We start from the raw sequence: 26,576 nt of genomic DNA on the forward strand, positions 1-26,576 counted from the left end.
ATGGAGAATTCCCTTGATCCACACCCCTGCCAAATCTCCATCTAAGAAACTCCTGCTAGGACTTTGACCGAAAAGGATATGCTTATTGAGTTTTCCAGCCAATGAATGTAATTTATGCTCGACACCATAACTTTAGTTTTCAGTGTGACTGTCTTAGACATGCTTTGTTGCGAATGACATTTTGGTAGGAGTTATTGCAAGCCAGACTTTATTTAAAGTTTCCAGTTGCCCCTTGTCAGGAAGTACACATCTGATGGATTTGTGTGTGTGTCAGCATTGTAGCCTGGGTAATGGACAGGTTTAGAATCCCGAGGGGGTTGAGAACACATCTGGGTGTGACTGTGAGGGCGTTTCCAGAGCAACTATGGGGTGGAAGAGGAGGACCTACCCTGAATGTGAGCGGTGCCATCCCCATGGGCTGAGGGCCTGGCGCAACAAACGGAGCAAAAAGGCTAAATCAGGCACGCCCCCTCTTTCTGATTCCCGATCGGCCGCGAGGCGCACAGCTGCCCTCTGCCTCGCTCTGCCGCCGCCATGATGCCCTCTATTCCAGAGCATGGAGCAAGCACTCTCAGATGGAACACTCTGGAAATCACGAGCCAAAGGAGATGCTTCCTTGTTTCTTTCAGGCATTGTGATCATTGCTGTCCTCAAAGTAGCCGATACAGCGCTAACCCCAGTGTTGGAGGAGGGTTTTTGTTTTAATTTTTTTTTTGTTGGTATTTTCTTTCTTTTGTGATACCAATAATTGAACTCAGGGCTTTGTGGATGACCTCCAGCCCTCACCCCTGGAATCTCCCACGTGGAGCACCTTGTCATCTGTGACCAGTAACACCTTCATCCCTTCCCTTGCAGGCAACTTATTTCTTTGTCTCACGTCGACGACTGGGAGTTCTCGAATGTGGAGACGGGGAGGGGTGAGATTAGATGCATTCACCGCATTCTCCCAGGACCAGCATCTTTAATGTTAGCAGTAGTTTACTGAGTTTTCTTCTTCCCAGTCATAGATGGTTGATTTCCATCAAGTGACCATGTTACTGCCCACTGTGACTTGTAGTTTCCTTAGGTATGTGCCTGTGTGTGGATATGGGCACATGAGTGCAGTACCCGCAGAGGCCAGAAGAGGGTGGCAGAGTCCCTGGTGCTGGAGGCACAGAAATGTTTCTTTGGGGATGTGCATACACTTGCGACAGCATGAATTCAGAGGTGAGAAGACTACCTGTGGGTGCAGGTTCTCTTCCCATCTTGTGGTCTTGGGGAATGAACTCAGGTCATTAGGTTTGGCGGTGCCTTCACCTGCTGAGCAGTCTCTCTGGCCCTTTGTTCTCATTCCTAAAGGGCGTCAAATACTGTTGGTATGACTACATCCACATTTTAGGTAGAGTTTACCAATGAAATCATCTCAGTCTGGAATTCACTTTTTCAAAAATATTAACCACAAAGAGTCCTAGTTTTCTGATAATTACCGTATACTTGATGCTAGTCAAAGGCCAAGAGGTCATAGTTTACAGCTAGTACTGCTGGCATTGCTCATGGGTACTGGGGAAGTTTTAGTTTTTATGAACTTATTCCAACTTGCTGACTTTATATAAGTATAGTATTCCTTTATCCTACTAGCTTTAAACTGAACAAAAAATTGAAAATACAACATATTAAATCTTTGGAATCAGTTAAACCAGTACTGAGGAGAAGGTCATACTACTAAATTATATCAGAGGGAGAGTCATCTCCTTCGGTGGTCCAGCCACTGATAGATTGTTCAGTTACTCAACACCGACTTTGGCCTGTTCTATAGTTCCTAGGTTTTCCTTTGTTTCCACAGAACCACAGGCACTAATGACTTCAATATCACACACACACACACACACACACACACACACACACACACACACACCCCTTCGGTCTCACAATAGAAAAGGGACAAGCCTCTGTGCTCCCCAAACTCCCCGAGGGACATCCCCACCTTGCCCTGCTGTAGTAGCACCTCTGTGGCTTTCCAGGGCGGAGGTCACTTCGACAAGGAAGATGTTTCTCTAACAAGTAACTCTGTTACACATAAGCCTTTGCATCAGGGAAAAGACATGATGATTCCAAAGTCTCCCAATAGGTCCCAAGTAGGAGGTGGGGTATTACTCATTTGCTTCTGATTCTATTTAGAATGTAGCTAATAATACGTTTTACACTCCTCCATCTTTAGGCGCTGTTCCTTTTTTGTTTGTTTGTTTTAAAGTTGGGGACAGCTGGGCTTGGGGGATGACTCAGTAGGTAAAGTGCACGCCATACAAGCACGAGGGAAATTCAGCAACCAAGTAAGAAGCCAGATGTGGCGATGCTCACCTCTCATCCCAGTGCTGGTGGGGCACAGACGCAGACGCCTGGATTTCAGCAGTCAGCTAGCCTTGCTGAATCCAAAGTTCCAGGTTCAGTTAGAGAACCTGTCTCAAAAAATAAGGTGCAGAGCAATTTTGGAGGTCACCCTAGGTGGACCTCCTGCCCCCCTACATACATATACACACACACACATGTATGCATAACCACATGTACAGGTGCACCCATACACCTTCCCATCACATATATATACAAATGTATACACATATATGCATAACCACATGCACACATGCACCCATACACCTTCCTCTCCAAAGTTAGAGAAAGCCAGGATCAAGCTATGAATTGCTATTCTTTAAAATGTCCTTTGTAATAATCAAATGAATTGGCTGGCATATTTTAATCTCAATTACAACATAAAAGAACAATGTCTTACTTTTCTGTTGCTGTGATAAAATACCTTGTTCTGGCTTAGAGGGATAGAGCGTCATGGGGGCTGGGGGCTGGGGGCCTGGTAGGAGGCAGGGGAGGTGTGGTGACAGAAGCTGGGGGGGGGGTCACACTGCATCTGCACTCAGGAAGCTGTGAGCGAACAGGAAAGTGGGGCTGGAGTTTAAAACCTCAAGGTCTCCCCCAGCATTCCACTCCCTCCAGGTGGGCTTCCCCACAGGCACCAGCTGGGGACCATGTACTCAAACATGAATGTACGGGGGGGGGGGGTGGCATTTCCCATTCAAACCACAGCTACTAGACATTTTAACCTTTGGTGTGCCTGCACACACGTAGGAGTATGCACACCCAGGTGTGTGGAGGCCAGAGCATCGGGTACCCTGTTCTATGAATGACACTGCACTATTCCCTTGAGATGAGAATCTCTTACTGAAATGGTTTTGGCCAGGTTGGAGGCCAGCAAACCGCAGCAACCTTGCTGTCTCTGACCTTCCGCCGCTGGGGTCACACGAGTGTGCACTGCCATGCCTAGCTCTTTATATGGTGCTGGGGCTGTGAACGCAGCTCTTCCTGCTGTTCAGTAAGGGTTCCTACCCACAGATCCATCTTTCCAGCCCTCGGACATCGTAACTTCATAGAAATGAAGAACGGGCGGGTAGGAGGAAAAAGGGAGTTTTGTGTTGAGACAGGGTCTTACTATGGATCCTGGCTAGCCTTGTATTCATAGAGATCCACCTGCCTCTGCCTCCCAAGTGCTGAGATTAATGGCTGGAAGTTTTTTGTTGTTGTTGTTGTTGTTTGTTTTCTTTTGCGACAGGGTTTCTCTGTATTGCTTTGGAAGCTGTCCTGGAACTCGACCTGTAGACCAGGCTGGCCTTGAATTCAGAGATCACCTGCCTCTGCCTCCCAAGTGCTGGGATTAAAGGTGTGCACCACCACCGCCCGGCAAGGCTGGACGTTTTTGATGGGTTTAGTTTTCGCTTTGCAAGATGAACAAGTTCTGCAGACAGCGTGGACAGACTCAGCACTCCTCAACCGCAGGCTTGACAATAAGATGGTGAGATGAAGGGACACGAGCTGGACACTGAGTTGGAACTTTATTTTCTTAAGAAACATCTACAGTGCTACAGACAGCCCTGATGTATCTACAGTGCCACACATAAAGGAATGGTTGCTCACAATGACATTTTAAAGCACTGAAAGAGAGCTTTCTGAATCCAGGAACAAAATATACTCAGAATGGGTCTTAACGTCCTCACGTAGATCAAGGTTTTAATACCTGCCATTTGGGGACCTAGACAACCAGAACACCCAATCACGTAATGTAACCTTGAGTGTAACATCCCTTGGTGAAAACCAGGTCTTCTGGTGACACACACTAGTTAATTCATCTGGCCTATCTCCACGCACAGATTTAAAATCCTAGTTTCTGTCAACTGACACATTGCCTGGATAATACATTTAGTCTTCTCCATTATACAAACAAATACACAAACAGTTAAGAGTATCAAAGTGCTCACTGTTTTTACAGGAACATTAACAATCTGACAGACGGTCACAAATCTACCGTGCACTAAATATGTTCTAACAGGTTCTGTGAATTCTCTCAACAACGGACACCTCCCCAGCCCTTCAGGTCTTCTCCTCTCCTATTTCTTGTTACACTCAGTCCAATTGTTGGCGTCTGTGACTCTGTCCATCCTTCCTCACCACCAGCAGGTCTGCAGGGGCCTAACTCCCATAGGGAACCAATATCAAAGTGTACAAAAGAATATTAAAGACACTTTCTCTAAAATACACAGAACGTGTCATGCCAAAACATACAATAAACTGGTAATACTGGTGGATCCCACAGAGAATTTACATTTCCAAAACAGAATAACTTAAATATTAAAACGTACCTTTAGGTTTCCCAACGTAACTGACTTTATAAGCACAACAAATGGCAAAATTTGATACAATCACAGAATCCACTAGTTTTACATGCTGTGTATCACAGCATATGAACGCATTCCTTTCATCTATTGCAACTACAAAGAGCAGTGCCTCCAGCTACGACGGTTTAGAACCTAACTAGAAATTTATACGAAACACAATTTTATGTTCAAATATGGAAATGAGTAACATAATCCCGAAACCCAGAAGTATCCCAGCATTCTGCAGGAAGAAGTATCCCCAACGGCTGCATCCGTGATCACTAGCATCATTGTGCAGCATCTCAGGCACCTGAGTGAGGCAAAAGCAACAGTTCAGCTTTCAGACGGACAGACGGGTTCTAGAAGAATCTGTAGGGCAGTGTTGATTGGGGCTGGATAGCATGGGTCAGTTCCAAAGAACTAACTATTACTTGCACACTGACTCTGGTAGGGCATACCTGAGCATGGCCTAGCAGCTGACTATGACAATGACGATTGAGGCGTTCTGAGCAGGTAAACATTCACTCCACTGCTGAATGAAAAGTGATGGCGACTTCCCTGTTTCAGGTACCGTCTGCATAGTCAAGTTCACCTCTAGGATTTTTGTTTGTTTTTCCCCATGACAGGGTTTCTCTGTGTAGCCTTGGCTGTCCTGGAACTCGCTCTGTATACTAGGCTGACCTGGAACTCAGAAATCCACCCACCTCTGCCTCCCAAATGCTGGGATTAAAGGCATGTGCCGTCACTGACCAGTGTAAGGTTCGCTTCTAAGGCCAAGAGGGGAACTCTCATCCTACTCAAAATACAAGTTTAGCAAGATTTCTTCCTAGGTGGATTTGGTAACAAAATAATTTTACTTTGTCAATAAGGGACTTTTAAGCATAGCCTGTTGACAACATTGGCTTGGGCTGGATTTACTTGGAGTTTATGGACAATTTAGGGCCCAATTCTATTCTGAAAAGGTAAAATAAGGAGATGAGTTTTCATGCGTTTCCTGGAAAACCTTGGGTAGGAGAAAGGTGTGTAAGTAACCAACAATGAAAACAATGAACTCAATAGGAACTTACACTCCTAACTCAATGAAAACAATGAACTCAGCGGGAACTTACACTCCAAACTCATCTTTTGGGATCCAGAGGATCCTTTCATCACTGGAACCTAACACCATTTTTGGAATGAATTTTAAAAAAAGGTTTTATTTATGCATATGTGAGTTTGTGCTTGTAGACTGCCTGCAGAAGCCAGAAGAGGGGGTCAGATCCCCAGGAGCTGGAGCTACATAGAGCTTACTTGTAGGACATGGGTGCTGGGAACAAACCCTAGTCCTCTGGAAAAGTAGTTTGTGTTCTTAGCAGCTGAGCTCTCTCTCCAGACCCTGCAATAACTTTTTACTGAACACTTCCTGCTTTACTTAGTCAATGCCCCGACTCTGGAAACTTACCATGTCAACCAGAGCGACATACATGAACAAGCCGGCGGTAAGTGCAAATATCCACATAGAAACATTTTCGGCATAATGCCCAATGAATATCCCTGTTGCCATTCCGAGATACGCGAGCATAGCTGACAGGGCGTTATAGAGAACAGCCTGCTTGACAGTCATACCAGCCTTTAGCAAAACAGCAAAGTCACCTGAAGAAAAACAGACAAACAAGAACACGAGGAGAAAGCCATTGAAGATAATCTTAGCACACACTTAAGAGACTTCTCAGAGTAAAAAAGTTCGATTTTTCCCCAGGGGAATAAAAAGAAAGAAAATATCAGAGCATTATTACTGAGTGCAGTCACCCCAGCAGCTCTACAAACTTAACAACTATTTTATCCAACATCTCTGAAGGCTTCTTCAGTGTCGGTGATGTCTGTTGTATTCTTTGCTGTCTTTAAGGGGACTGACACTGGAGGTGCAGGCAGGAGCAGCAGGAATTCAGTTATCCTGAGCTACCCAGGGAGAGTGAGGCTAGCCTGGGCCACATGAGACCCAATCTCAAAAACACGAAAACAAACAACAACAACACAATTGTCAGTAGAGGGGAGGTGTAGAACCCACATGCTCAGTAACTGATAAAGGCAATACCTAACAAGAGCGACTGAGTCGTGGAGATGAAAACGGTGACACTCCCCCGGGCAGGAAGGACTGAGAACGGGGAACAAAAGAGAGTTCTTAAGCATGCGCCGGGTGGATAGATGGGAGGCCTTCTGAATGGCTGCATACATGGCAAGGAACAAGTGAAAAGTGTCAGAGCGTTTGTGAATGAACACGTGCCCAGGAAACACCAGGCCATGAACTGGAATCCAATGGAGGAAGTTCTCAAACTGTAGAATAAACAGAAGTGCAACTCACTGACTCCTTTCCTTCAGCCCTAAGACATTACATGTATGTGTGTCTGTGCGTGCGTGTGTGCGAGTGTGTATGTGCATGCGCACTCGGGCATGCATCTGTGTAGGACGGCACTCAGGGCCAGATGCCAGGGTCAGCTTCCTGCCTTGATGACTTCCCACCTTACTCCTTTGAGGCAGTCTCTTACTGAACCTCACTTGAGCGAGGCTGGCTGTCCGCAAGCCCCAATGAGCCTCCTGCCTCCATCCTCCAAAGCACTCTGTCACAGGAACATACCCGAGTGCTGGGATCCAAACTCGGGTCCTCATGCTTGCACAGCAAGTGCTCTTACCCACTGAGTCATCAATCCAGAGTCCGTTTTTGTAGGTGGCACTGGGGACTAGCGCCATCTAGGGTGTCATGTATTCTAGGCAAGTGCTCTACCACCCAAGCTCTTTCCTAAATTCCTGACTTAATTTAAGAAGCATTCCCGTAGCCGGGCGTTGGTGGCGCACGCCTTTAATCCCAGCACTTAGGAGGCAGAGGCAGGCGGATCTCTGTGAGTTCGAGACCAGCCTGGACTACCAAGTGAGTTCCAGGACAGCCTCTAAAGCCATAGAGAAACCCTGTCTCGAAAAACCAAAAAAAAACCAAAAAAAAAAAAAAAAAAAAAAAAAGAAGCATTCCCGTATATGCTGTAGTTCTCTTTTGGGGGTAGTGGTGGTGGTGGTGGTGGTGGGAGACAGGGTCTCATGTAGCCCAGGCTGGCCTTAAACTATGTGGCTGAGGATGACCTTGAACTCCCGATCTTCCTGCCTTTACCTCCCACGTGCTGGGACGACAGTCATGCATACTCCATAGTAGGACCACAATCACTCATGTCCCCAGTGTGCCAGCACAGGAAGAGACTTGGTAAAGGTCGGACACAGCAGGGGCCCAGGTACGTACGCTGGACAAGCCCACACAGACATCATGTCCTTGTAGGGTCAGAATTCTGGCTGCAAACAATTTGTATCCAATGAGTAAGAAGGGCGGTTAGATGAGTAGACAGTGGGAAGGCCTCGGGCTATGAAGATGCCCGTTAGAGTGCTCCTTAGCCCTGAGAGCAAGCGGCACAGCCCATTCCCGCAGCAAAAACAGTCCACACACTTACCTAGCTCATGAGGCAGCTCGTGACAGAACACGGCAACAGAGGTGCTCAGCCCACTGGACAGGCCCTCGGTGAAAGCAGCACCTGTGTAAGTGAAGCCAAGACAGGTTGGCGGGGAGCTCTGAAACCTCGTCAGTACACAGAGATGACGGAAAGACAAGGACATTACTGTGGATAAACACCATCTCCCCAGTCCAACCTCTATATTCTTACTAAAAAGCTAGGCATGGCGGCACAGCACATATTTTTAATTGTGGTACCTGGAGGAAGAGGCAGCCTGGTCTCCATAGGGACCTCCAGCCAGAGCCACAGAGGAAGACGCGTATTTATTTTACTTGTGCGGTCTGAGGACCGCTTGCGGGAGCTGGGGCTCCCTTTCCTCATGTGGGCAGTTTGGTGGCAAGCGCTTCACCTCCCGAACACCTCACAGGCCTCAACATCTATCTTCTTTATAGAGCACATCTCTCTGGGCCTAAATTTCCCCGGGAAGCGCAGGCATACGCGATGGGGAAGAAAAGGCTCAACTGTCTAGCAGTGAGCCAATATCTATGAGCTGGAGAAGGGACTGCTATCATATAAAACGCTGATCTGAGATATGAACTAGATTAGAGGAAAGCCCTCTGCACTCAGAAGTGCACAAGGGGTTCACTGGCCTCAGAGGAATTCATGATGTCACCAGACTGTGTACATGCATCCTTTTACCATTCCACAAGGAGACTCAATTCAGAGCCCCTCCCACCTAAAAAGCTAATTCCTTCTGCTGACCAATCGCCTAGCAGCTGTGCACTGGGACATTCCTCCCGTGTCAGCCTAAGCAGACGGAGGGGGGGGGGAGCAGACCCCCAGCGTGCCAAGGCCTGGCCTGGCTGAAATGCAGCCCTCCCTCCTCCAATTCCTAGTGTTTTCACATTTTGTGCCTGGACCTCTCAACGGTACAAGGATTTAACTTTGCTTTTTTCTTTGGTTAGAGATGAGTAGCTGGGGTTACCAGATCCATGTAAACTCCTTCAAGAAAAGATGCAACCTCAGAGGGGTATGGATATACACTAGATGCCTCACACACATCTCATTCATGTTTGAACCATGATCTGAAGACCTCATGGATAAGGACTATGATTTGTTTGTGATGCAAGGACTGGAACCCAGGGCTCATGCGCACTATGTAACTGGAACCCGGGGCTCACACTAGGTAACTGGAACCCAGGGCTCACACTAGGTAACTGGAACCCAGGGCTCACACTAGGTAACTGGAACCCAGGGCTCACACTATGTAACTGGAACCCAGAGCTCATGCGCACTAGGTAACTGGAACCCAGGGCTCATGCGCACTATGTAACTGGAACCCAGGGCTCACACTAGGTAACTGGAACCCAGGGCTCACACTAGGTGACTGGAACCCAGGGCTCACACTAGGTGACTGGAACCCAGGGCTCATGCACACTAGGTAACTGGAACCCAGGGCTCACACCAGGTAACTGGAACCCAGGGCTCACACTATGTAACTGGAACCCAGGGCTCACACTAGGTGACTGGAACCCAGCGCTCATGCACACTAGGTAACTGGAACCCAGGGCTCACACTAGGTAACTGGAACCCAGGGCTCATGCACACTATGTAACTGGAACCCAGGGCTCACACTAGGTAACTGGAACCCAGGGCTCACACTATGTAACTGGAACCCAGGGCTCACACTATGTAACTGGAACCCAGGGCTCATGCACACTAGGTAACTGAAACCCAGGGCTCATGCACACTATGTAACTGGAACCCAGGGCTCACACTATGTAACTGGAACCCAGGGCTCACACTAGGTAACTGGAACCCAGGGCTCACACTATGTAACTGGAACCCAGGGCTCACACTATGTAACTGGAACCCAGGGCTCATGCACACTAGGTAACTGAAACCCAGGGCTCATGCACACTATGTAACTGGAACCCAGGGCTCACACTATGTAACTGGAACCCAGGGCTCACACTAGGTAACTGGAACCCAGGGCTCACACTATGTAACTGGAACCCAGGACTCATGCGCACTATGTAACTGGAACCCAGGGCTCACACTAGGTAACTGGAACCCAGGGCTCACACTATGTAACTGGAACCCAGGGCTCACACTAGGTAACTGGAACCCAGGGCTCACACTAGGTAACTGGAACCCAGGGCTCATGCGCACTATGTAACTGGAACCCAGGGCTCACACTAGGTAACTGGAACCCAGGGCTCATGCACACTAGGTAACTGGAACCCAGGGCTCATGTACACTAGGTAACTGGAACCCAGGGCTCATGCGCACTAGGTAACTGCTTCCCCACTGAGGTAGAGCCCCAGCCTAAGAACAACTATTGCAAAGTACAATTCAGGCAACAGGTGAGGCACAGATCCTAGATTTAATTTAATAAGAACTTCATTGTCAAAGTAAACAAAAAATATTTGATAATTTTAGAAGTCAAAGTCCTCATCAAAACTAGCCTAGTTTTTTTTTTTTTTGTTAAATTTGAATAAGCATTTAATGTGCTATTCCAGGCCAACCATCAAGGACCAGCTATTCAGCAGCACACCAATCACAAGGACCAGCTATGCAGCAGCAGACCAAGCAGCAAGGACCAGCTACATAGCAGCACACCAACCAGCAAGGACCAGCTACATAGCAGCACACCAATCGCAAGGACCAGCTACATAGCAGCACACCAACCAGCAAGGACCAGCTACATAGCAGCACACCAATCGCAAGGACCAGCTACATAGCAGCACACCAATCGCAAGGACCAGCTACGCAGCAGTGTACCAATGGCAAGGACCAGCTAAGCAGCAGCGTACCAATGGCAAGGCCGTCACTGAAGTTGTGCAGTCCATCTCCCATGATCACCATCCAGGCCAATGTCGCAATGCCAGCATCCTTTAGCTCCTCTCGAGAGTAGCGCTGGCTGTGGCTGTGGGGGTGGTGGTTCTGGTGGTGGTGGTGGTGCAGGATATGATGGTAGTCGTGATGGTGGTGGATGAGGTCATCTGACTGGCCCAGGGTGTCGTGGAAGTGTGAGTGGCACTTGTTCTTGCAGCCCCTGGGCACGTATTCGTTGTAGACTTCTTGTGGGTGTGAATGGGCTATCATGACCTCTTCCTCTTCCAACACTGTTGGCTGCTGGGAGTCAAATGGGGAGGGCTCCTGAGAGTCCGCTTGTAGATAGCTTTCAGGCCCTAGGGACAAACACAAAGAACACTGGGACCAAACAGAAAGGCTTTGCCGATGTCCCACTGATGACTGACCATCTCAGGGCCTGGTGGCTCTCAGCTCTCCCTGCAGATAGAGCAGCAGAGCACCATTGATGAGGAATGCCAACAGGCTCTAAGGCCTTCTTCAAAGGGAAAAACATCACATGTTCAGAAGGGTTTCAAGTAGATAGCTTCAGCACTAATGAGGCTGAGGGGGGGTTACTTGAGCTTAAGAGGTTCAAGATTAGCCCAAGCAACACAGTAAGAGACCCTGTCTCGTAAAATAAAAGGGCTCAATTTTTAATTACATTTATTTCTTTTAGCATGCACGGGAGTTGGCACACGGCCATGGCTTGTATGTGGAGATCAGAAGACAGCTGTCTGGAGTTGTCTCTCCTTCCACCAAGTAGGTCAGGGACCGAGGACTGAACTGGGATATTCAGGTGTGACATCCAGCACCCGTCAGCTAAGCCATCCATCTCACCGGCCCATTTTCCTCCTAGTGCCCTTCTCTTTTTTCCCTTAGCTTGTTAATGACCTTTTGTTTGCTTGCCTGCTTTTCCAGACAGGGTTTCTCTGTGTGACAGAGTCCTGGAACCCACTCTGTAGACCAGGGTGGCCTCGAACTCGCAGATACCAGCCCGTCTCTGCCTCTGAGTGCTGGGATTAGAGGCAGGCAGGCAGCACCACCGCCCAGCTTAATGACTTACTTTTAATTACAGAGGCATTTTCAAGATTGTAAGTCCAAGTTGATCTAAAACTGGTTAGAATATGATTGTTCTCAAAATGGTAAAGAGCTAGTGGGTTTTCTTCCCATTTATTCACTTTCTCTGACTTTTCTGTCCAATTACGCATCTCTAAAACTATTATGATTACTACTAACAGTGATGTATGGTACTTTTACAAATCAAACTGAAAATAAAAATAAAAATAAAATCTCTATCAAACTGTCCACAGCCTGACTTCGGATACGCTCTGCTCTGTTCTCCTTCTGGGCCAGTGTCAGGACTTGTAATTGTCATAAACTGCAAAATGAGAGATGAGGGGATTGCATTGAGACAGTTAGGACACGAAATGCAGAATTATCTGCAGTGCCTAGGTGGCTGCCTTGTGAGCTGTAACAGTGACTTTAACACAGAGAGAAAGGGATGTGTGCAGTGAACACATCTTTCCATTCCAGTTTCTTTTTTTTTAAACATGCATTAGTGTTTTGCTATAGGTTTCGGGTCCCCTGGAATTGGAGTTACAGACATGTTGGTACTGGGAGTTGAACCCAGGTCCTCTGGAAAAGCAGCTGGTGCTCTGAACTGCTGAGCCATTGCTCCAGCCCCTGGTGAACTCATTTTTAAACTCCCTCTTGCAGCTCCTATATGATTTTAACATTTCCACTACAACAAAGACTCTGCAGACCACTAGTCATTGGGTAGCCACAGCTCTCGGAGGAAGGGATAATCAATCCCCTTCCTAGCTGTCTAGGATTCACAGAGGGCATGGCCCAGGCTTGGGAAGAGAGGGGCCCAGTTCCACCAACAGCCAGATTCAGAGCTTATTTTTTCCTTTAGTTTTTTGAGACAAGGCTCCACATAGCGTAGGCTATCCTGAGTTGTTACGCATCCGAGGATGACCATGAACTCCTGATGCCTGTCATCACCTCTCAAGTGCTGGGATTATAGGCTTGCCAAAAGCCTGCTTTTTGTTTTGTTTTCAGAGACATGGTTTCTCTGTGTGTAACCCTGGCTGTCCTAGAACTCTCTAGTTGGCCAGGTTGGCCTCAAAGTCAGAGATTTGCTTCCTGAGTTCTGCTGTGTAGCCCAGGCTGGCCTCACTTTGCTAATTCTCCTGTCTCAAGTTCCTAAATGTTGGGATTATAGGCATGTGACCCCAGGCCCGCTGTTCCAGCTGTTCTGGCAGAGGGATACAGGGAACATTAGAAAACATCTGCCTTCGAGAAGTTAGTTGACTCTGTGGTACAAGTATACATCTGTGAGAATTCCTAAACTACACTTGGAGCCGTGACTCTAATGAAAGCAAAGACACATAAGTCTCTGTCATTGACTAAGAGGATGGTCACTTGTGTGTCTGTAACAGGGTACGTCCCTTCCCAAAGACTCAGGACCCATTAAGACTTCCCAGGAACCCATCGTGATGTGAGGAAGCACTCACCATGGTCTCGAATGACCTCATCACTCCAGCTCAGTTCTCGCCTTGGAAGAAAGCGAGAGGGTGCCAGAATGTGTCACTGTACTCACAGCAAGTTCCTGGAGGCACAGCTGGGGGACACTGAGGCTTGAAACCAAGATCCCCGAGACTGAGCTGAACTACTGATGGTCCCTCACAGCAGGAAGCCCCTTGCCTGAGATTCCAGCCAGTTGTTTGTCACTCTGCCCTAATTGCATATAGTCTAATGATGTCTGGAAGGGGTAAGCGTATGGAGGGCGGAAAGTTAACTGAAGGGAGACTCCATCTGCACAGCTATGGGGAACTGCCATCCATACTGGGTGAGACTTGTGGCTGGTATGGATGCTTTGGGGCCACCCATGTTCCTATAAGCCAAGTAAGTTCATTAATTCCCCAAGTTAGGCTCTGGTGAAACTAGGGTTTGTCACTGGCGCAGTCTTGGGTGGGTGGGGAGAGCAGGCATTTGTTTCTATTTCCCCAGGGAAAGAATTCATAAGACAGACATCCACACATGAACCCTCCAGCAGTGATTACTCTGGGGCAGTTCCTATGACTCACTGAGAGGCGTGGAGGAAGGCCTTCAACACACTGACCCACATATGGCTACAGCTAACACCTGCTCCCACGAACTCACTTCTGTAGCTCGTGGCAAATAAACAGGATTTCTGTTAGTCTCACGTCAACCGAGCTGTCCTCAGGAGACTATGTGCCTAGAGACCTGAAGAGCACTCAGCCTGGGCCACAGCTGGGGTCTCTCTGCATGTGCCCCCCCCACAGTAAGTTTACAGTGCCCTCTCTACTGTACGATGCTCGTTTCCTGGGCACCAGCCACCCAAGCCTGTGGATCCCACGCCTGCTGAATAGTCTGCTACATGAAGCCTAGACATCTGAATCCTGCCTCTCAGCTCCTGGCCTGCAGTGCAGATTCTCATCTGAGCATTCTTGAGAAAAATTTTAAAAATCATGATACTTTAGGAAACAAACTAGCAAACAGGTCACAGCCCCATCTCTTCCAACCCTCGGTTCCGGAAGACTTACGCTCGCCGGCATCCACCTTCTCCTCAGTTGTGGAGAGCTGAGACTCGTATTTGGACAGTTGTTTCTTAATATCCGCATCCTCATCATTTTCAGGTTTCTTCTGACTCTGAAACAGGCAGAAGAACAACATTTGGAGATGGCTGATTTGCTTATGTGACGGCTTTCAATCCGGCAGGGGCTGTAGCTCAGTGCTAGAGAGAGCACTTGCCTACCACAGCGGAGACCTTGGATCCAGCCCCTAGCAGCACACCCAACCAAAGACAGGCAAGCAAAAGTCGGAGAAGGCAACAGAGCTGACACACCCAGAAGAAGCAAGTCATCCAAGGACTGGGCCTAGGCTGCTTTAGCACCTAGTATGGTCTGTTGGCTGTAATTGGTATCAAAAAGGCAAAGAATACCCAAATCTAGAGAAATACCAGGTAATCTCCTGTGTGACCTACACCAGCTACTGCTGCAGCATGGGCTCATGTGGTCAGGGTTAGAAATGCACATCTTAGGGTACAATGATGCAGAATGTGGACTTTAATTCATTCCGACATCAAAACTGACAAACTTCACCTGTGCTATGCATTTAGGACCTTCAGCCATTTCCTTCAGGCTTGCAAATCTCTGGGCCACTTCTTAGACACTGAAACCTACGTTTTCATACTTTTTTGTTATGGAGACTAAAGTACTTTTTTAAAAAAGATTTTATTTATCATGTATACACCACGTCATGTATGCCTGCATGCCAGAAGAGGCCACCAGATCTCATTACAGATGGTTGTGAGCCACCATGTGGTTGCTGGGAATTGAACTCAGGACCTCTGGAAGAGCAGCCAGGGCTCTTAACCTCTGAGCCATCTCTCCAGCCCTGAGACTAAAGTACTTTTCCTTAGTAAAACAGCACTAACATTAAAAAAGATTAGTTTTCATTTCTCTGTGTGCATGGATGAAGAGAAGCCAGGCGAGGGCACCTGAGCTAGAGGTGACTGTGAGCTTCCTGATGGGTTCTGAGACCCAAACTCAGTCTTCTGCAAGAGCAATGAAGCTACCACTGGGCCGCATTTCTAGTCTGAGCAACATTTATACTGCAGAGGTCTCCCTGAACAACCAAGTCTGTGCATTACTTATTTGTGTGGAAGACACTATTATTATTATTATTTTTTGGGGGGTTTTTATGAGACAGGGTTTCTCTGTATTGTTTTGGAGGTTGTCGGTCCAGCCTGGCCTCGAACTCACAGAGATCTACCTGCCTCTGCCTCCCGAGTGCTGGGATTAAAGGCATGCGCCACCACCGCCCGGCTGTACTTGAAGTTCTAGCTAGAGCAATACAACAACAAAAGGAGAACAAGAGAATACAAATTGGAGAGGAAAAGGTCAAACTGTCACTATTTGCAGATGATATGATAGTTTACATAAATGACCCAAAAAACTCCACCAGGGAGATTTCTGAGTTCAAGGCCAGTCTGGTCTACAGAGGAAATAAGACAGCCAGGGGCTACACAGAGAAATCCTGTCTTAAAAAAAAATTAAATAATAAAAAGAAACAGTAAAAATTAACCAAAACCTCACAAGCCCAAATCCCAAGTATCCCCTAGGTGAAAAGAGAACAAATTGTAAAATATTTTTACTTTTACTATCTCTAATTATGTGTATGGGTGTGTCTGCGGATGGGTATGTGCACATGAGTGCAGGTACCCACAGAGGCCAAAAGAGGGCACCAGATTCCCTAGAGCAGGAGTTACTGGTGGCTGGAAGCTGCCCTACATGGATGCTGGAAAACAAACTTGGGTCCTCCCTAAGAAGGTATACACTATTAATGAACTCTCTAGCTCCATGATCATATTCCAAAGGATGATTCCAAAGGGTATAAAGATTACTTTCAAACAGTCTAAGTATACCAAAGGAAATATGGATCATGAATTTGGACATTAAAATGAAGTGGCTGAGCTGGAGAGTTGGCTCGGTGCTTAAAATCATTTGTTACCCTTGCAGAGGACCTGGGTTCAATTCCCAACACCCACATGGGGCTCACAACCACCTGTAAATCCAGCCCCAGGGAATCTGATGCCTCTTCTGATTTCCACAGGTACCGAGAAACATATGTATGGTACAAATACATACATGCAGGTGAAATATTCATACATATAAAATAAACAAAACCTTTTAAAAATTCAGAGAAATGGAAAGAATGGAGAAGCTATTCTTTCATTTGCGTTGTCTTTTGAGACAAGGTCTCACATAGCCCAGGCTGGCCTCCTATTTGATATGTAGATGAGGATGACCCTGAGATCTTAATCCTCCTCCCCCACCTTTCCAGGTGCTGGGATTAGGGGCATGTGACTCCATGTCTAGCTCAGGAGGAAGTTACTTTTATTTAAGTCTTCCCTCAAAACTTGGGCCCACCAAACAGAGGGTTCATATCTGTAATACATGATTCTTTTAAAAATCTGTTTTTTTGGTTTTTATTTTTTGAGATAGGGTTTCTCGTGTAACAGCCCTGGTTATCCTGGAACTCACTCTGTAGACCAGGCTGGCCTCAAACTCACAGAGATCCGCCTGCCTCTGCCTCCCGAGCATGCCACTGCCACCTGAAAATCTGTTTTTTTTGAAACAAGTGTCTCACTACATAGTCCAGACTGTCATGAAATTCATTTATGTAGTCCAGGCTGGCATTATACTCAGGATGCTCCCTTCTCCAACTCCTGGCATGGGATTACAGATGTGTGTCACCCTGCCCAGCCTACCATACGGAAGTTTTGAGTGTAAAGTCCTTAGGGTAAACTCTCGTAGGATGGAGGCGAGAGCGCTTCTGTTCCCACAGTGAGCCTGAGGCCCGGTCAGGGCCAGTTAAGCTTCGTTTGCAGACTTTTCCATGCCAGCTCTGCTGGTTGTGTAATTGCACACCTTAATTACATGTTGCTCAAACTCCAAAATGACAGTGAGAATAGTTACTTCTGTGAATACAGAGCCTGAATGCATTAAGATTCAAAGGCAGGTTCTGACAAAAAAAAATGCTAATTTATGTAAGGTGTCCATGGTTTAAAATGTAATACTTTCAAAATCTAACATCTATGTTCAGACTAGCTCGACAAGTATGTAACCTCTTGCTCAATTTTAGAGAAACCCACGTGGGAAATTGCCGATGAACTACAGCATAGGTATAAATAAAAGGACATCAGACTCACTACTACCCACCCTCAAAATAAATAAATAAATAAAGTGTTGAATCAGTTGATGAGCACTTGTCTGGTTTTTATTTAAAAAACAAAAAACAAACAAAAAAGAAACATTGAGAGGCCAGGCAGGCGGTGGTGGCGCACGCCTTTAATCCCAGCACTCGGGAGGTAGAGGGAGTCTGAACTCTGTGAGTTGGAGGACAGCCTGGTCAACAAAGCTATAAAGAGAAACCATGTCTTGAAAAGCAAAACAAAAACAACAACAACAACAACAACAAAATCGAGACAGGTCGACAGGTCTCACCTCACTAGTCTACCTGGTTTCAAACTCACTGTGTAACTGAGGCTGGCCATGCTTGTACTCATCATTTTAAGAGTTCTTCTGCCAGACTTCTGACATTAGATTAGAGGCAGACCACCTTATGTTCAAAGTATTATTATCAGAAATAAAGAGCCTCTACTTGGCTTCAGAATATTTTATGGCCCAATTTGCAAAAAATATACTTGTAAGTCATGGCTCTTTCAAACACAAGAGAACCACAGCTATAGAGCAGTTAATTTAAAACCAACATACACATATAGTCATAACACCGTGGTCTCTAACACCAGGCCTCTGCCTTGGGTTCAGTTACAGATGTACACAGACCTTTAGCCTTTGTCTTACTGTCCAAGAAACACAAGGAATAAAGACTGGAAACTCAGGATTGGGCTAGAAGACAGCTCGGTTGGTATACTTACTGTTGTGCAACCATGAGGACCCAGGTTTAGATATCCAGAACCCAAAACCACACGTGATGATATGTGCCTGGTATCCCAGTGCTGGGATTAGAGAGAGACACGAGGATCCCCAGGGTTTCCTTGCCAAGTTGGCAAGCTCCAGGCTTGGCAGAGTCTTGTCTCAAGCAATAAGGTGGACAGTGATTGAAGAAGACACCGACGTTAACCTCTGGCCTCTATTGTAACACATGTGCACAGCAGACAGGGGCTCCACCTGCCCTCTCCAGGGTTATCAAGATGCAGAATTTATACATGAATACCTCTGGGGCTAAAAGCACCTTAACAGCATTGAAAGCCTCTCACACAAGGATTACAGACTCTGGGCCTCAGGACAGCCCGAGTGCCTGAGGCGTAGGAGGTCCTCAGTAACTGAAGCCTTACCTTCTTCTTCTTGTCTTTGAATTGCTTGATCAACGTGAGCACATGTTCCACAAGAAACATGAAGTACAAGCCCCCGAGAGCTGTCAGGCCTTTCCACGTGGAATCAAAGTAGGTGCTTTCTTCCGTGTTCTGAGCTGACAGGTGACTGAACAATGGGCCTCTTTTCATTTCCATTGCTGGTTCTTCGTGGCTATGACTGTGCTGGTGACTCGCATGAGACTAAAAGTGAAAAAACACAGTTCTTAGTCACCATCTCACAGGTCAGAAAATAGGAAGTCGTTCTCAGAATTAAGCAATCAGTGGGACGCTTCACAGTTGAGGAGACACTGGAAAAATAAAGAGGGTGGTGGTGGGCAGCCAATTACCTAGCGCTTCGTGAATGCTACTCGCTGTACACTGAACCGGGTGGGTCTGTCTGCTGACCATCATAAGCTGAGTATTCTCAACGTCTGATGTGCTACCATGGCCACAACAGCATAGACTTCATCTGCACGCACAGTATGTACTGTACCACTTACAGACTCACACCAGGCTCATCAGGACAGCCCTGGGAGAAGCCTAGTCAGTGCAGAGGGATGGGCCCTGCAGTGTCTGAGCAGCTGGGTGCTGCATCTGCGGCCTGTAGCAGAGAGCAGCAGCCACGAGCTGAGCTACTTCTGCTAGGAAACCAGCTGGGTACACAGAGCAGCAGTGTCCTAAGCAAGGTCGTGGGGTCACCGCTATGCACAGGCCACTTCCTGCAGTTAGTACGCCTAAACTCCTGTCATTTGGTAGTCAGAGAGACAGTCACTAGAATAGTTTTCATTGAATCCAGCATGAGATTGCCAGTGTTCTAGGAAGGAGTTAACTTCTCCTTTCCACCAACCTGAAAATCTCTACATTAAGGGTTCTTGTTCCAGTGCTGTGTGTTGAAGGCGGGGCTTTATTTCAGGCGAGCGTCCAACATTAGGTCACATCCTCAACCCTCTCAGAAAAATGAAAAAAGTGACCTCCAAATATTTCCTGCTTGTGACTTATCCCAGATATTTAATAAAAGGTAAATTCACTTTATGAGATCTGTATAGTGAAAAATTCATGCCCGGTGACGTGGCAGTGCTGGCCTTTAATCCCAGCTCTCAGGAGGCAGAGGCAGGTGGATCTCTATGAGTTCAAGGCCAGTACACTCAGGGGATACACTCAAATAAACCCTGTCTGCAAAAAACCAAAGGGGGGAAAAATGGAAAAATAAGAAAAAAGAAAAATTCATTCTGGTCATAATTCCACTCTGAAGGAAACCTCTAAGTTTTGTGGCCATTCGAACAAGCACCACTTTTTTTTTAAGATGTATTTATTTATTACATATACAGTGTTCTGTCTACACGCCAGAAGAGGGCACCAGATTGAATTGTAGATGGTTGTGAGCCACCATGTGGCTGCTGGGAATTGAACTCAGGACCTCTGGAAGAGCAGTCAGTGCTCTTAACCTCTGAGCCCAAGCACACACTTTCAGTCTGCAGCAACAGCAGGAAGCAAGCAGCTCACCCTGGCAGCTGTCACCGTCTTCAGATCTGAGCAGAATTTCTCTGCTTTAATTAGTGAGTTCAAAAAACTTAGTATGACTTGGTAGTCTCTAACAGACAAAAACAAAACAACAAAATAAGCAAAAGTCCCACCATCATGTATTAAAACCTTGTATAAGTTATCAAATAGACTTTAAAATTAACTTGCAAACTCAAGGCTTGCGCTGTCAGTGTGTAAGATAAAACACAGCAGGGGATGGACGCAGCACAGAACTTACGTGTGGGAGAAGATGTAACAGAGCGTCTCCACTCAGAGTGCCCACAGCCAGCGCCACGAGGAAGCTCAGCAGGAACTTGAAAAACACCCGGTTCATGAGCGGCACCAAGATGACCCCCAGCAGAGACAGGAAACTGATGATGGAAATGGCTATGAAGCCACCAAGCCAGGCTGGCAAACCAATCAGAGCAGAGGGAAATCAAGTAATTAGTAACAGAGAGGTTTCCGACCAGGGCATTAAACAGCGGGTAAGCACAAAGCAGCTGAATTCAGGGAACCCTCACTATAATCCTGCTGCAGGCCCAGATGAGGAACCTCATACACCAAGAGATTTCAAGATAAGGAAGGTAAACCTGGTGGGGGTGGGGAGAGGGAATTTTTTTGAGACAGTATCTCACTATTCGGTCCTGGCGGGCCTGGAACTCACTCATAGAGATCCGCCTGCCTCTGCCTCCAGAGTGCTCAGATTAAAGGTGTGTGCTACCATACTTGGCTTTAGTGGAAAAATCTTTAAACGGGGATTAAAGGACCAGAAACAGTTACAAGGAAGAACTCTCCCTTTCTTGGGATTCAAGTGGGGCTTTCATTCCTAGAGGAGCTAAGTTACGAAACAGGAGAGGGAGGCAAACTAGGAACTAATTTCCTCAGTAAACAAAACATTTATTTCCTCCTCACTTTGGGATTCTTCCTCCCCGTCCCCCTTCCCTTCCTTATTTTAAGATAGTCACTTGTCTATATAGACCATGGTAGCTTTGAACTCACAGTCCCCCTTTATCAATGCTGGGATTACAGCTAGCATACAAGGCTTTATATGCTTAAAACATCTTTGGTTTGTTTTTATGAATTTGTGTATACTAGAGTATACGTCTGTGTACCACATGCATTCGGGAGCCCTTGGAGGTTTGAAGAACTGGAGTTACAGATGGATGTGAGCCACCAGGGGGGTGAAAGGGATTGAAACGTGTCCTAGGCAAGAGCAGTCAGTGCTGTTCAAAACCACTGAGCCATCTCCACCCCCACGCCTTTTTAAAGGAGGCAAAAGCACTTTTAAAGTTTATATTCAGAACACTCAGGGCACAGAACAATTAAGATGTTGTATCTAGAGCTACAATGGAAAAGACTCAAATATAAAGAGAAGTACAGCATAAGTATATCTACTAAAAACTGTCCTTACGTAACAAAGGTAGATTTACCTATTTGTAAAGAATAGGTCTTTTGAGGGATTTCTGCCTTCTTTTCACTTGCTGTATGTATCAGACAAGACCGAGCATCAATTTGATTGATGATGGCTGGGCAGAGATAGTTAAACTCCGTTGCATTCAACAGAACCTGGATGTTCATGCCATGGGATGTCAGCAGCTTTGTTGCATTGAAGCACTGAAGGAAACAAGGCAGTCAAAATCACAGAAGAAATTCCCACTAGGAGACTCCAAAATGTAGTCTGACTCATCACCCTTAAGCTCTACCAAAGCTACTCTGTTGATAAAATTAATGCCAGTTAAAATCTGCTCTGCTTTCAGCACTTTGGAATTTGCCTCTAGTAGCCTGAAGAAGATACTATGTCACAATGATGGTATGTCATTCTCCTCTGACCACATCACAAGTCACGAAGGGAGAAAACCTCCCTTGGAAGGATCTTGGGGATAACTGGAGATTCACAAGCCTGTTAAATCATTGTATAAAGCTATTAAGGAAACGAGCTTTAATTTAGAAATGGGGTTCATTAGAGATTGAGAAATAGGTTTTGGGACTAATGCTCTCTGTCTCAGCCCAAACAAGCCCAAGACATGTTGCTCCTCCCGCTGTGACACTCCTTGCAAAAACACAGCTCAGTTCTGTCTACGTGCCTGGCAAGACGATTCTCTGCAATGAGCGATTTTTAAATTATACAGATGACTCTTGCAGAGGGCAACGCTGGTTAATAAAACAAACCTGTTTCGGCAGGCAGAAGCCTTCAACAGTTTAATTGATGACAAGCTTAGTTTGAAGAGAAACTCCTCTATGCAATTTAATGCCTGCCCTTCAAAAAAACAAAACAAAACAAAAAACCCCTCATCTGGTTACAGTATCTGTTTCTCATCCTCTACAAAGATATTTTAGACTCACAATTCTTCACCAACAATATTTAGAACAACTTTGTTACCATTGTTGCTGTGGCTAAGATCATTCATTCCTATGATTACTAAAGACTTCACAGTCACACACAGCCTTGAATGAAAGTCATTAAAGACTAACAACAAATGCTTGGTTTTTTTGTTCGTTTGTTTATTTGCTTTTTTTTTTTTTGCCTGATATTCATTAGCCAAAGTAAATTATGTAGTGCTGGCAAGTTTATTCTAGAAAAGCCCACGATCTGGGAATTTCACTACTCAACATTCTCAGTCCAACCTGTTTTAACTTCAATTACTCCACAAGCCACTGTTGGATCCTTGTGTCAAGGAGAGACATATAGGTGTTCTTGTGTTTTCAGCACCTTAACCAGATTCTTCAGGTCCCATCTTGCCTATATATTATTACTATTCATCTATTCATCCTTAAACTCAATCAACCTTGGCATCTTCCTATAGTTATAACAAACTCTGTGTCAGAAAAGCCCAGCAGAGCCGGGCGTTGGTGGCGCACGCCTTTAATCCCAGCACTCGGGAGGCAGAGGCAGGCGGATCTCTGTGAGTTCGAGACCAGCCTGGACTACCAAGCGAGTTCCAGGACAGGCTCCAAAGCCACAGAAAAACCCTGTCTCGAAAAACCAAAAAAAAAAAAAAAAAAAAAAAAAAAAAAAAGAAAGAAAAGCCCAGCAGACGGAACATTCTGGACAGCTAGTTCTCAAAGATGCTTACAACAGTCTGCACATTATGGCCAGAGCCTCACTGAGAAGGAAAAAAGCTGTTTCATTTTTATTTCACTCATCCCTGGAAGGAAAAACAAGCACATTAAATACTGCACAGCATTTATCTTACCTCCTGAATATTGTCATTTGTGTTCCGGGAATACATAAAGCTCTTTCTAGGCTCACTCACAGACTCATTGCTTTTCCTACTAGCTAGCCGGCTCAGTCGGCCCACACGGCTCTTCTCTGTGATGCTGGGTGGGGTAGAAGGGTTTACATCTTTGGGGCGTTTCCCATGTTTCAGAGTCTCTACTGTCTCTAGAAAGTGAGTTCCTTCAGAGACAGCGTTGTACACAGTCGAGGTCACTTCACTGGTGCTCACACTCTCCTTGACGTTCCTTCTTCCATTCACACGCTCTGGTGGGCGAGAGCCTTTCCCTTGGCTGGTTCTAGGAGTTTTACCTGAACTATCAGAATCATGATCTGGGCAAAAGGCCTTTCGGTTGTTTTTACCACCAGTAGCATGACTGCGGCGAGAATGGCGCTCATGGTCAGAGTGATGGTCATGGTCATGGTCAGAGTGATGGTCATGGTCATGGTCAGAGTGGTGGTCATGGTCATGGTCAGAGTGGTGGTCATGGTCAGAGTGGTGGTCATGGTGTATGTGGACTCTTTTAAGCTTATCTATGCCTATGTTCTGAAGCAATTTTCTGAACCCTTCAACTGACAAGGAATCATTCTCTCCATAGCGGTAGAAAAGCTGTTGCAGATGATGTCGCTGCATGGTGACCGCCAAGTCCACATTGATGCCAGAGTCCCAGTTCGAATTAATTTTCTCAGTGGTCTGAGAGAAAGCAGCTGTTGGTTGTAGTTGATGAAGGGGATTCATGACCCAAACGGCAAAGGTCAGGATCATGATTACAGATAAATTCCTGGCCATTGTACCTTCCTAGAAAAGATAAGGGGGAAAATTCTTTACCATACTTCTAAATCAATTTAAGAAACATCATGCTGAACACTGATTACGAATTACACCGTCAACAAAGCACTAATTGTTCTGACTGGGATAGTCTGAGGCACTTCTGAGGTATGGAGACTAGGAGCATGGGGGCTCCTCCTGCATGCTAAAACACCTGAAGGAAACGCAGGACAGTCACGTGCAAAGAGACAGTAATTAGACCTGCAAGAGCAACAGCAGGAGGGAAAGATTCATGTGCTCAGACCTTCTGTCAGCTTCTCACTGAGCTGAACACTACAGCTCGAAACCAAACCTTTAGGAAGACAGTCAGAAGAGGCAGAAACAGTGGAAACTGACACTTTGAAGTTTAAAAACAGTCTCATTTTCCCTGGACACACACCCATGTCCTTTATTCCCACTCTACACGATTCTACCAAGTCTTTTGTGTGAATCACACTATTTTCTATACATCTTCAAACTTACTGGAGCGCGCACACACACACACACACACACACACACACACACACACACACACACGGAGATCTCTGCACCCCGACTCCGGCAATGAATCAGACCCGATGTCACATCGGTGTCATCGAGATTTCCCAAGTTGTCTGAATGACTGCATAATAGCTCTCTGAGCAAAGGAAACTTCATGAAAATGCACTCCATTGTTCTTCAGTTGCTACACATTAGCTAGAGAACGATTTATCTCACAGCGTTTGGACTCAAGGCCTATGCCTGAAGAGTCCTCCTCCTCACTCCTTTCCAAGGGGAGCTTGAAAAGCAGAATTCACTGAGGCAGTATAGTACAGTCAGATCTTTAGATGGAGGCTAAACCCATGTCTCTAGCAAAAGACGCCGAGGGCTTTTGAACTATATAGGAGCACTGGGCAACAGACTACCATTTTCCAGGCTGTTTCTTGGCAAGTTCTCACGTTCATGACTTCACCTGAAAAGCCGGTAATATCTATTTGCAAGGACCACACAGTGGAAGTGCTTGTTAAACTCCCCTGTTGCCCAAGTGCTGATTATCATACTAGGCACTCAGGTAAATGGGGGCACACACAACCAGTTAGGACCAGACTCCTGCAAACAATCTTGGGGCCGCCCGTTTTGAGGCTTCACGTGATAGGCAAAAAAAAAGGCTCAGGAATCATTCCCAGGGGGGAGAGGCGAGTCATCAGATGGGTGGGGCAGATCTGGCCTGGAGCCAGAGGAAGATGCTGAGGGCCAGAGACGGGTCCCCAGCTCTCCTTATAGGCCAAGTCTGCGAGCGTGGAAGAAACAAAAGCTTGCTTTTGAGGGCTCCCGTAAGGAAACGCGTTAGCAGCTTCTTTGAACGCGGGTGAAAAGTTAAACCATCGCAGAAAGTCCCTAGTTTTGGGTCCCCAAGGCCACATGGGGACCCCAAGTTGGGAGGGACAGCCGCAGCTATCCAGGGCGAGTGGGGCTCGAGGCGGGGCCCTCGCAGCATCCCTTCCCCAAGCCATCCCTGCTAGGCTGCAGTGTCCCCTCTCCGAGGATCCGGGCCTGCGGGGCTCCTTTCTGCCGCCCCGCCGCAGTCGTGCGGAACTCACCTCTCTCGGCGTCCCGCCGCCGCGCCGGGTCCCGCGCGCTGCTTCCCCGAGGGTGGTTCGAGGGGGTGCTGAGAACCAGCCCGGCTCCGGCTTCCGAGAAGCCTTTACAGGGCGCGGAGCAGCGGCGGAACCATGAGCCCGGCCGCCCCTCGGCCCCAGGTGGCCGCGCCTCCTCCAAGCAGGACAATCGGTAATTACCGCCGCCGCCTCCCGCGGCTAGGACCGCGGCGCAGGCGCAGTGCAGCTCCGGAGCCCGGTCTGCAAAGACCGATCCGCTTTTCCGCGTGTTCTCAGACGCCACGGGCTCGCCGCGATGGAGGGCGGGCGCGGGTCCTTCCCTCGCGCCCTTCGGCTCCACCGCCAGGACCGCGGCCCAGCCGGCTCGGTGGTCGGGAGGGAGCCGCCCGTGATGACCGCGAGCTCCCTCGAGAGCGCCCGGCGTGCAGCGGTCGGGCCTGGCGGGCGCACGGGGAAGCGGCCGGGGGAGATGCGCGTGGCCAGCAGAGGCTACGGGGAAGAACCACGCC

At 47.1% G+C, this 26,576-nt stretch overlaps 1 protein-coding gene across 1 annotated transcript; it reads right to left on the minus strand.

The window, feature by feature from the left end:
* Positions 1 to 3,856: 3,856 nt before the first annotated feature.
* Positions 3,857 to 26,511, minus strand: Slc39a6 (solute carrier family 39 member 6). The gene is made up of 10 exons (XM_005065327.4): positions 26,050 to 26,511; positions 23,642 to 24,460; positions 21,878 to 22,061; positions 20,686 to 20,855; positions 18,909 to 19,127; positions 14,590 to 14,695; positions 10,981 to 11,358; positions 8,165 to 8,245; positions 6,136 to 6,326; positions 3,857 to 5,004 (listed from the first exon to the last, which is right to left on the minus strand). The coding sequence occupies exons 2-10, from the start codon at positions 24,449 to 24,451 to the stop codon at positions 4,852 to 4,854; spliced, it is 2,292 nt and encodes a 763-aa protein (XP_005065384.1). The 5' UTR covers positions 24,452 to 24,460; positions 26,050 to 26,511; the 3' UTR covers positions 3,857 to 4,851.
* Positions 26,512 to 26,576: the final 65 nt, after the last annotated feature.

This window comes from Mesocricetus auratus, unplaced genomic scaffold (genome assembly GCF_017639785.1).
Source record: "Mesocricetus auratus isolate SY011 unplaced genomic scaffold, BCM_Maur_2.0 Super-Scaffold_100015, whole genome shotgun sequence".
Classification (NCBI taxonomy): domain Eukaryota; kingdom Metazoa; phylum Chordata; class Mammalia; order Rodentia; family Cricetidae; genus Mesocricetus; species Mesocricetus auratus.

Coding starts and splice junctions, on each gene's coding strand:
- Slc39a6 (XM_005065327.4), bottom strand. CDS start 24,451: ATGGCCAGGAATTTATCTGTAATCATGATCCTGACCTTTGCCGTTTGG. Junction 22,062..23,641: donor CAAATGACAATATTCAGGAG/GTAAGATAAATG, acceptor TGTTTCCTTCAG/TGCTTCAATGCAACAAAGCT. Junction 8,246..10,980: donor CAGTGACGGCCTTGCCATTG/GTACGCTGCTGC, acceptor TCACTTACACAG/GTGCTGCTTTCACCGAGGGC.